We start from the raw sequence: 12,403 nt of genomic DNA on the forward strand, positions 1-12,403 counted from the left end.
ACTTCCTCCGCAGGTTCTAATAATACTTTTCAGGATTTTAAATGCACCGAAATTATACAATGGTACTAGATTACGTATAGTAACTATGAAGAGGAACGTATTTGAAACGTTTTTAAATTTTTTTCCGGCTCAGTCAAGTCGTTTTCATTGACATGATACCGATTATTACTAACGAATACCCGTTTAAATTTAAACGGTTTAAATTTGAACTAGTACAATTTTGTGTAAAGCTTTGTTTTTCTATGTCTATCAATAAGGCGCAGGGACATACACTGAAGATTGCAGGCCTTGACATCACAAATTCCTATTTTACCCACGGAACATTTTATGTTGCTTGCTCCCGTGTCAGCTTGTCAAAAAATCTATATGATTATACGAGTAGATATGCTCCTCATCAAAGAACGGAAAATATTGTTTACAAAGAAGTATTATAACAGTAATAAAAAAATGTACAGAGATAATATATAAATTAATAAATAAAAAAGTACAATATAAGAAAATAGTAGTTTGTTCATCCTATTTTTTTGTATATAAATTAGAATACCTCCAACAGGATTGTAAACCACCTAGTTTGTTTATAAAAAAGAGGCTGGGATGCGACCCACACTGATAACTTCACATCCCGTCTGTCGATTTGTCTTGCTTAAAAGTTTGCAGGTTTTCGTATTGGGTTAAAATAGTTGTTAGTTGAATTATTTTTATAAATTTAAAATTACCAACAATATTTTTCATACAAAGAAATTGAATTGTTTGAAAATCCAGTTTTGTTAAATAGCATATCTTTAATTTTAAAAAATTGGATGAATGAAATTAATGTGAGAAATATCAAGAACCGAACATCAATGTTTCCCAAATTTGCGTAAAATTTTTTGTAGATTTAATTTTTTATGAAAAAAAAGACTGTTGGATTTTTATAAAAAAAAACTACTAAATATCGAAAACTATATTTTCTGTGAAATAAAAAGAGTTTGAAGACAAATATTTTTAATTTGTGTAAAGTTATTTGCGTCGAAAGTACATTTTTATCAAGTTTTGTTAATTCTTTTTTTAGGTTTTTAATTTTTTGTAAAATAAACTGTCAATTCGAAATTTTACTGAATGTTGAAAACAATATTTCTTGAAAGATAAAATTAGTTTAAAGCCAATATTTTAAAGTTTTGAAAATATATTTGAGTCGAAAATCAATTTTTACCAACTATTATTAATTTTTTTTAGGTTTTTATTTGTTATAAAAAAACTGTCAATTAGATTTTTCTCAAAATTTTATCAGAAGTCATTAATTGGAAAAATATACTTGTTTTGTATTTCGTTACAATATATTATATACAATTTAATTCGAGTGTCTAAAGTCATTGGATCATGAGATATTTAAGGTTAGACAAAATGTTCACATTTTTTTAAACTGCTATGGTAAAAAAACCTCCCACGCAATTTTCTTGAGAGCCCTTTCTGTATCTTTCTGCCTTATTATTTGTATAACAAAATGTATTTGAAGTCGATATCTCTTCTGGTTCTTGAGCTATGGACGACGAAAAAACGTCGCGAACGTACGGACGTACGGGCGTACCAACGTACATACACACGCACGCATAGACATCTTTCTAAAAATCTTTTATTTTGACTCTAGGGACCTTGCCGCATCGAGAAATGTCAAAATTTTCAATTTGACAAATCGGACCCATTACAATAACTTCCTATGGGAAGTTAATAAACATAGAAAGCCCCATCCCACTACAAACAAAAATCTTGGAATGAGTTGCAACTTATTGATAAGTCGAAATTTTAACATTAAATAGCTGTGACGAATAAAATCTTGAAGCTTCTCTATAGCTTTGAGGGGTTGCAACTTAATAACAGTAAAATAAGGCAAACGGAAGAAACACAAAGAAAACATAGAATGTTAACATTAATTTTCCCCAAACTGATAAGCGTCTGATTAACAGCAAACTAATAACCAATACTTTTTTGTACACTTTAAAATTTTCAGAAAGTACTTAGCTACACGAACAAAATATAAAACATAATAACCATTAAAATATTACATAACAAAAATTAAAGTGAGAACCTGCGAAGCATATGAAAGATCAGTACGAACATGGCAACTATACGAAGAAAGAGTAACACAGGGATCATTAAACTCCTTTGCCTAGAATTTTATTAAACCAAGCATAGAACTTTCTTAATTAACAATAAAACTAATGTGATGTGTAAACTCTAAGTTGGAACAGAAATGAACACCTTGATCTTTAAATGTGGTGCCACGACTGAGTTTTAGCTGTGATATATTTTTTAGTAAATGTTATTGTCTGGTATTTTAAAGGGTTGAGTAAAAGCCTATTTTTCCCACACCAAAATGTGAAACTATCAAAGAATACGATCATGGGTGGACTCTATTATTTTAAAAATCTTCATGTCGTCAACAAAAATGAGAACTTAACTTGAGCGTAGACATGACGATACGTCGTTAAAAGACAGGATGAATAAAAAAGGGCCAAGATGGCTTCCCTGAGGAACACAGGATTGAGCATCAAAAAGTTCAGAAAGACAATTTCTAAATCTCACTTCATAACATCTGTTTTCAAGGTATGATTTGATCCAAGCTAAGAAAAAGGGTGGAAAACCAAGAGCTTTGAGTTTAAATAAAATAATTCCGTAGCTTAGTTGGTCAAAACCTTTAGAGAAGTCTGTTTATACACAGTGAACTTCATAACCTTGTTTTAAAGCGTTTGAACATATGTTTGAGAATGTAAGGAGATTAGTAACGGTTGATCTTTTTTTTACAAAACCATGTTGCTGTTCGCAAATGAGATTTTTACTAAAAAATACGACACTTTCACAAACAACTTGTTCAAACGATTTAGGAATGCAAGAAAGCTTTGCAATGGGCCTGTAGTTTGTTAAATCTGCCTTGTCACCTTTCTTGAAAATTGATGTTAAAAATTAAATAAATTGGGTGGTGCAACAATCCGTTGATTCATTCCTGTGTGTGAGTAATGTTGTCAGAAATGGAGGGGACTTACTGTTTATGTGCCGAATCCGAGCGGCTATTTGAGAAAGCACTTTTTCATGACAAGAGTTACTCTTGGGGAGAATACCATTGGGACCGGCTGAATAGTCATCATTCAACGCAGATAAAAGATCAAGGACCGTACTCTGTAGCACAGGTATGTGGCTACAGGTAGTTTGCGAAAAGGAGTGAAGATTATGAAAATAAACTACATCAACTTCTTCAGACCTATTAACAAATGACTCACGGAAATTTGTTGCTAAAGCGTAACAGATATCAACAGTTTTATCTTATGAAAAATTCTTGTAAGTGAAGTTAACTGGAGTGCCATCTGATTTTATCTTTGAGTTTACAAAATTCTAACATTTTGTAGGGTTCTCTTTCAAAGAGGATCCTATATCAGTAAAAAACAAGCATATAAACAATTAGAAAGAGACTAAAATTGGTTAAATAGTTCAACATAAAAAGAGAAGTTGGTTGGACACAGAGTTTTGAAATAAATTGTCCAGTAAACGCAATTCTTTCGTGTACAAGGGATGGCTAATGTTTGTATTTCTTCATTTATTTAAGGGTTCATTTTTTAAAAACGATAATTAAGGAACTTATTAAGAGTTCAAACTGCTTCGTCAATGTTAAAAATTGCTAATGTATCAGCAATTCCAGAAATGGGTAAATATTCAGACAACTGATGGAAATTATCTCTTCTGAAGTCAAGGTGATTACTTAACTCAAGAAAAATGTTTTAAGGAGGTTGATATTTATCAATATTAGTAATTTCTGAATATAAATATTATTAAAAATAATAGAATTCTATATTAATAATATTTACCTGTGTCGCATTACGTTGACGCACTGGTCTTATGACATCTGTAAGGCTTCAAATTTTATCACAATTTTACAGAAAAATGCATATCATTTAAAAATGCGATCCATTATCATAATTCGCAAAAATACAACTATTAGTATGAAATTTCAAATTGACAGGTATTAAATGAAATCTTTCACAATTTGAGACCAACAAATACACATATACGGCAGTTCATTGAATCGGTTTATATATTGAATTCATTTTTTTAAAATCGATTTTGTTATTTTGGATTGTTCGGAAACAGTTTTTTTGTTTAAATTACTACAAAAAATTGCAAAATTCAGTGTTTATTCCATATGTATTTTATTTTAAGGGTATGAGCTACACTAGCAGCCAACAATGAAATGGATAAAATCTCAACACCTTTTGCTTTTTTAGTGACATCTACGGTTTAAGCAACACATGCTTAACAATTCCCAACATATTGGCATGAAAATATCATCCAAAATATTTTAATAATACTTTTTGTTTTTAATATGACTCAAGGCAGTATAACCTTACTGAATGGTGTTCACGCCCATCTTTTATATTATTATCTATTTATAGAAAAGGATATTCATTTATTGTATGTATAAGCTTACCAATTACATGCAGGTAATTTGAGTACGAGTAGATTGAAAAGGGATTCAATTTGACAAAATGACAATACTCAATTGTCAAGGATTGATCAAATTCAATAAGTTCTACAACAAAAATTCTCACCTCATAGTGATTAGAAAAATTTGTAGTCACCTCTGTGAAGCCGCGGCTTTTGCTGTCCATATTACTACTGCTAAATTCGGTGTCCTCGACTGTGTTAACTGTGTTTGTTGAAATACCCTCGACTAAGCCCAAGGACGAGGCGGCTGATTTTCCTTTATCTGAGCATTTCCCTATCCGAAGTTTTAAGCGATTTCTCTTTTTTTGTGATAACGCAGGCTGAAAGAAAATTGCAAAGAATACAAAAAAATGAAAATAACAAAATAGAAACAGAAATGTAAACACAAAAGGAGAGAATAATGTTGATGTGGTAAATGAAATTTTAAAAAAGCAAATAATAAGAAAGAAGAATAAAAAAAGTCAAACATTCAACTTAAGTAATCGAATATATAGATGTATCTTATAGATACATACCAACCTGCATATCTATCTACTTATGTATATATGTGTGTCTGGGCTATAGGTATATAAAATTTGTTGGTCTAAATTAATTTTGTTTGTATGATTGTTTCTCGATTGTTTATTTATTCCCTTCTAAATTGAATTGAATATCATTGTAAAATTTTGCCAATTAGGCGACTTTTTTGTATTCTTATAAATGTTTGATTGTTTATTTTTTGAATTTTGTTTTTGTAATATTTGTTCGATACGAAATCGAAGACGAAAGTTGAATTAAACGAAGTGGAATGTGTTTTTCTTTCTGGGCTGAAAAATTATATTATATGATGGCTACCTTTTTTAATGAGCAGCAATTTAGTTGAATTTTTGGATGCAAATATATTTTATTTATGTGCGGGCTTAGTTAACCAACCAAAATGGCTGGCATATTAGATGGGCTCTCAAATTTGAATAATTTTATTATTGAATTGAGCTTGGTGTATTTTTATTCCATTTTTCTGCTTGTCAATTCGTTTTGATGGCTGTAATTTTTATTTACCAGCAATTTTAATAAATTATGATAATTCTTTATTTTTTGTTTTTATTTTTTTTTTTGAAATATTTGTTTTATGAATTTGGGGTTTTGAATCAAAATATTAAAAAAAAGGTGAAATTAACCCTCAGATTTTTTTTGTTTTCATATTTATTCTGACTGCTGAGTCGTATTTTATATTCTTTATTTGCTTAATTTATTCGTTGGTATCAGCAATTGATCAAATCAAGAATTTTCTGGAAGGATTTGACAGTGGAATAAAAAATGAGATAAATTACAATGAGGATTTATGTATGCATTGTGAGCGATTATTTAAAAGATATGATTTGAGTCCTTTTGATACCGTAACTAAAATATATAAAAATGTATATGTAAAAAACACATTTAATTTATTATGGTACATTCATTTGAACATTCTTATGGTAGAATTATTCAGTTTAAAAAAAAAATTACAGGTATGTATGTGTGTCAAAAATCCTGCGAAATGTTTCAAAACATTATAATTCTAGCACAACTTAAAGTGACGTTCAACATGTTTTCTTTTTAAATTGTATTCTTTTACAAAATTTTATTGTTGTAGATTTAATATTTTCATATTTTGAAAAGGTGATTTACAAAATTCGTTTAGCATTTAAAATGAAAGATCTGTAAATATTTTATACATGTATGTATGAATGAATGTTACATGTAACTTGTCAGCCCTATTTCAATTTAGTTTGATGGATATCATTAAAAAAGGATTCAAAATTGAACTTGTTACCAGAAATAACGAGGGCGACATCGAGAAGAAACTAGCTTAGAAGTCTTTGGTATAAGAAGATTCTTTATAACAAGTTATCCAGTTTGCAGTTTTAAAAGTATAGGGCTGGAATTCGACATCTGTCAAACTAAGTTTTTAAACCAAATTTGTAATTTAGAAGAAATTTGAAAAAGAATGAATTGGTTACAGTCGTTGTAAGGCCTGTGTATCATAGTTTCATCATCGTTTGAGTGATAGAGTTGCCTAAGACCCGAGTGTGTGGCTTCCTCGTCGTTTTCAGAAATTATTACTGTGCGTTCTCCGAAAATGTGATTGGCCCTTTTTTCTTCGAAAACGACGATGAAACGACTGTCACTGTTAATTAAGAGCGTTACGGTGACATGATCACCACCTTTTGCCTGCTATTAAAGAATACGTCTTGAAAAATATTTTGTTTCTCGTCGTGGCGATATAAACTGGCCACCAAGATCATGTGTTTTGACAATGCTGGACTTTTGTTAAGGGCTACGCGAAAGACCATGTTTATTTAGATAAACCTTTAACTCTTGGGCATTTAAAAACCCACATTCATCAAGATTTAGATACCGCCCAATATGTGTCAAAAAGTGGTCGAAAAATAACTTTAAAGATTCGAAGCTTTTGAGGTAATTCGCATGGTGTTCATTTAATTGATGTAGAGAGAGATATCATGAAAGAAAATAAATTATATGTTTTATATACGTTTACTTTTTAAACCACTAAATGGATAAACAAATACATACGTTCCCAACATTCAATTAAAATTACCCTAAATTTAAATTTGAGAAAAAAATTCTTAGTTTCATTGAGATGGAGTTTTTTTTTTGATAAAAGTTTCAGTTTTTTTCGTAGGAATTAGAGAGAAATGGTCGGAAATTTGGAGTGTTGTAGTAAGGCACTACTCTGCAAAAAGAGGTTTCGTTTTAAATAGCTCGATGTTTGGAAGATGTCACTATTAAACTAATCCATAGTTAAAAAAAACGATATGTTATTAAAAAAATGTTTAAAAGTTTACAGTCACAATTCCCAAAATATTTTTTTGCTTTTGCATTCTCCTCAGCTGGCAAGTTAGGTATGTATATCATGAAGATTCAAAATCATTTGCTTTTCAGCGCTTTAGAACAATAATTGATAATGTTGCCCATAGTGTCTTAGAGAACCGAGTTTTGTTGGTTCCTAGTCGATTTTTGGAATGAGGCGTTCCCAAAAACCATTTAACTCAATACTATATTTAACATAATGCTTTGACTCTCAAATCCTTAAAGATCAATTGGCACAAGAGATCAAGACGGTCTCAAGGTAGAAACATCATATCTTTTCTAATTGGGTCCGTACAAATTATAAAAATGATTCAGGTTTTCATTGAAAAAAATATCCATAATTATGAGGAAAGATTAAAAGCTTCGAATATACCGGAATGATTGTTATAAAGTCTTTTGATACTATCACAAAATTTCTTGAGGTTTGCAGGGCGTTGAAAGGATTGGAACTTAATTATTCGTAAATAAATGATTTAGCTATGATGAATGATTTTTTATTGCCACAATAAAAAAAATATGGATGTGGACGATGACGTTTATTTTCAATGAGACGGTAAATAGACGCTCCACAGGAGTAGGGTAGCAACTTACAATTTTTCGGAGACTTTTTCTTTTGAGACTCATCAACGCTTCACAATCTATTCAATACCTAGAAGATGGAATTTGTTAAGTTATCAAAGATATACAGCTACAAATGTGTGAATTGGTCACGGAAAATTGCATGTGTTTGCTGATATCGTTTAATTCATTGGTATTTTAATAACGAGCTTTTTACAATAATAGCCTTTTTATTTTTGCCATGATACAGATCAAATCATTCACTTATGTTCTTTACAACAACAAAGCAAAATCCTGCTTTAAACTTGGCTCTATTTCGGTGATCCAAGAATTAATTTTTCTATATCACACCTGGTTTAGTACCACTTTCAACTGTTTCAATAAAAACAGTGATTCCAAATTACCATTTTTATTTATCAAAAAAAATATTTATATAACGCAACCACTTTCCTCTAAATTACTGGTGACAGAAATACAATAAAATTATGCTTTTTTTTTATGGAAACAGCAAAAAATAATACTGGCATTTTTGTTTATATTAAAATGATCAAATTACTTATTCGATGATTAAAAATTTAGCCTATGGAACATAGGAGTCAAAAATCAAAACCCTAATAGTTTCTATTGGGAAAGGTTAGGTACCAGCTAAATCAGAAACAATCCAATAACAGCAATTTGTTTAGAAATGTATTGAATGTGTGAATTTAAAATTGTATTTCGAATAAAATAATGGTAAACTTGTGTTGACCAAATTCTTAATACAAAACACTTTTCTTCCTTCTTTTTAACATAAAATCAAAAAAAAAAAACAAATTTGAGATTTTCAGAATAGTCAACGCTGCCACTTAAATGTGTGAACAATTTAACTTAAAAGGATTTAAAGTAAATTTAGTAAATTACTCAGATGTTAACAACATTCTTGCATACATGCTCTTAAAATAAGTCTAAACCCTCTTAATATACATACATCAAATTGACTTCAAATTTTTTAAACTTCAAATTTGTTATATTTCAAAATTCATTAAATTTTCAAGAAAATAAATTTAATTTTGATTATTTGAGAAAAAACAATCAAGTTCTGCTGATTCCACTACAGCTTTTTCTTAAGATTGAATATATAGAATAAAATTGAAGTAAAATAAAATAAAAAACTTGACATCCGCAGAAAAGATTGAAATCCATTGAATAATTTGAATATATTATAGTCCTTTTGTCCTTTCCATATATAAGTTTATAGATATGTATGTATAGAAAAAGAAAATGCCCATAACCAACCTTACCGACAGCAAGTATTTCAATTACAGCTCATGATAAAATTGAAAATGCCGAAGGAGGAATAGAAAAGCAATCCTTATGTTTCCACATAGCATTCCTCCACGGTGATGGAGATGGTGGTGCTATATGCTCTATATTCTTTCTTTTATGCCAATACCAACCGACCACCAAGCAATTATACACACACTATGTTATAGACGTTCGCGTTCGGAAGTTCTCGTCCTCATCCTCGTCCTCATTGTAGTTGTCCGTGCGTCTCGTATAGGCAAGTCCTTGGTTCGTGAACAAATTTGCCTTTATTTTACTATCAGATGGTTCTTTTTTTCATATAGCATAAGGACATGGACCAAACAAAAGGCTGACAGGACTTTCCATATATTCGTTAAGCTATAGAAAAACGGGTTTTACTTTTTTTCCAATATAAAAGCTCAAACATCTTGCTTCGTTCAGTCTTCTATCAGAAATACTCATATTCGTAGTTCAATTCCAATGCTTTTCGCAATTAATGAGACCGACATAAATTATTATCGATGTTATCGTTGGGCGCCAGTTTCTACAATTCATGTAGGATTTCGCCTACTAACGGTTTTGATATTCATCTTTAGTGAGAAATAAAAAAGAAAGGACGATGATAGTGGATTACATGCGGAAGTTGAGGAAACAACAAGCTAGACCAATTTCAAAAAATAACAAAAAAAAAAACAGAAGTTGAATTGCTTTGGTTTATTTATTTGCTTGCTGATAGACAAGAAGGACGATACTGGGAAATTGAATCAAATGAAAAAGATAAACAATGAAAATAATCTTCTGTACTTCTTCTCTTCTTCTTCGACTTCGGCTTTGACATTGATTTTCTTTCTTTTTATCTTCATTTCTTTGTTTTATTCTATCAATTTTGTATCAACTGTTGTGCAAAATAGATTGATTCCATTATTTGAATTAAGGGTTAAGAAATTGAAATATATATTTTAGAGTAGATAAATTGTGAAATTTTAAACCTCTAATATAGGCCTGAAATGAAATAGATTATAGAAGCATTATTTAGTTTAATAACATCTTTAAGAACCAAAGGGAAGAGAAGGATGAATAGATAAATTAAAGATAGTCAGGAGGCCATTATTCATCCTTAAGCGGTCTATTAAAATGGTCCCAAATTGTTTCCTGTTTTTCTTTGAAAACTGAACAGAAATTGAACATTAAATTACCTTTTTCTGAGATTTGAGATAGGATCCAAATAGTATTAGTATTTTAAAAGCAATCCAAAACAATGTAAAGAAGTTATATAACTTTATCTGTAATTGTGTGGTTAATATAAATATATAATAGATGACCTCAACTCATTTTAAAATCATGCTCTCAAGTCACTACAAAAGAGATCCAAGAAAGAGGAATCTTTTAGTAAAAACGCCTTAAAAAGGCATAAATGTCAAGAAAGCACATTAAAAAAGCTTACACATTCCAAAAACTTATTCCGAAACTCAATATATTGGAAACATTGTTGATGAGACGTAATTTGTGAAGTTTTGGATATGAGCATTTTATCTTGGCAAATTGAAAGAAATGATACAATTTTTCTATCCCCTTTTAAAAAAAAAAGTTGGAACGAAATTTAACAGTGAATTTCCTTGAAAATTCACATAATTTTGTTTTGGATTTTATAACACCTTGTTAAAGTATCGATTGAAAATTTATTCAAGAAGTTTTTTCATTAATGACATGAAAATGACAAATATTTTTTTTTAAAGTGTCACGATTATTTTTTGGTCGAAAACATTAACAAGAATATAATAAACCATCAAGAATATAGCGAAAAATGCTTTCGGATACTTGACCTGGAAGCCAACTTACTTGAGAAAATGATGGATGAAAAAGTCATTAAAAAACACACTACGAGAAAAAGTATAGCCATCTTTTTAAAGCACCAGAATTACAGCAACACAATTTGCATAATTTTGATTTTATCGTTTTTAAAGGGTGTCCCAAAATTAAAGTACAACGAATTTGGCAACATATCTGCTCGTTGTACAGCGAGTATTTGAAACCCTACCCTAATAAAATTAAAAATATAACAATTTAATAGCTAAAAGTTTAGGCTTTTTATATTAAAAATTCAGGCCAGCCATCAATAATGACATGTAACACGTGGCAGCCACTTATGAAGCAGGGTATAGGTGATGGTAAGTGTTATTTTTTAAGGTTGGCTAATAACATTTTATGGGGCCTACAACAAGCCTACAAAATCATTGCAACAACAGTTTTTTTTCCAAAATTTTAACAACATTTATTATACATACATATATAAAACTTTCTTACTGAAACCTGAGTTGATATTTTTTAAGTGATAAATGAGCAAATATTGAATGTATTTTTTTCACATTGGTGAAATGTCAACTCTTTGGATTTTGTTGTTGTTAGCTTTTCTAGACTTAGAAAATTTCCGTTGGAAGTAATTGCAGTCGGTAACATTTGCCAACTTACAAATTGTCATATTTCTCGAAGCTTCAAGGTCACTTAATTTTGTAATCTGTACCTTTTATTGAGATTTAACCTCAGGATAAATAAATAAGTTGGTCCAACAGTCCGTTGAAAACTATTGCCTAGAGGCTTACAGATCTCAACCATTCGTATGTGGAGTAATATTATAAGGGATGGAGGGGGTCTCAGTTTTAAGCCGAAACCGAACGGCCAATCGAAATTAAATATTTTTAGAGAGAACTTACGTGAAACCAATTGGTTTACTCCAAACAGATTGTGTTTTTAAGACGAATGTTTTCGAGAAGAAATAAAACACATATAATTTAATGTTAAGGCCAAGAATGTTGCTTATTTTTAAAAAAAGGTTAATCATAATGTTTGAGAAATGGTTTTGTCAAGTGGGCGTTGTGACTGGCTGGTTTGATTATTTTTCGGCCACTTTTAACAGCATTTGTGACCTTATGTCAGCAATAACAATCCAGCTATTCTCTGACAAGACGTAAATTGCAGAATTCTCATCTGAATAGACAAAAAAATTCACATAACCCTACAAAAAATAGTTAAGCATTTTTAAATCGATGTGAAATAATGGGCTAACCTAAAGATTCCTTCAGTAAATTGATAGTCTTATTTGAGTACGGAATTGAACTACTATTTTGGAAACAAATTCGTACGATTTGCAAACGTTGTTCAGGAGTAAATCTTTCTATTACAAAATGATAAGATAAATTGTTACAAAATTAATTGACAGCTGTCAAAAAAGCAACTCCGA

The 12,403-nt window shown here is 30.1% G+C and overlaps 1 protein-coding gene across 4 annotated transcripts in view; it reads right to left on the minus strand.

The window, feature by feature from the left end:
* LOC129948843 (5-hydroxytryptamine receptor 2A) overlaps positions 1-12,403 on the minus strand; it is a 351,836-nt gene that overhangs the window by 34,818 nt on the left and 304,615 nt on the right. For 2 of the 4 annotated variants that reach the window (XM_056059943.1, XM_056059944.1), the window contains one exon: positions 4,578-4,793. The exons of 1 other annotated variant lie outside the window; for it this stretch is intronic. In XM_056059943.1, the coding sequence (XP_055915918.1) occupies positions 4,578-4,793 (216 nt within the window). The remainder of the gene's footprint in view (positions 1-4,577; positions 4,794-12,403) is intronic. One more of the 4 variants, XM_056059945.1, reaches the window with a different exon arrangement.

This window comes from Eupeodes corollae, chromosome 3 (genome assembly GCF_945859685.1).
Source record: "Eupeodes corollae chromosome 3, idEupCoro1.1, whole genome shotgun sequence".
Lineage (NCBI taxonomy): Eukaryota > Metazoa > Arthropoda > Insecta > Diptera > Syrphidae > Eupeodes > Eupeodes corollae.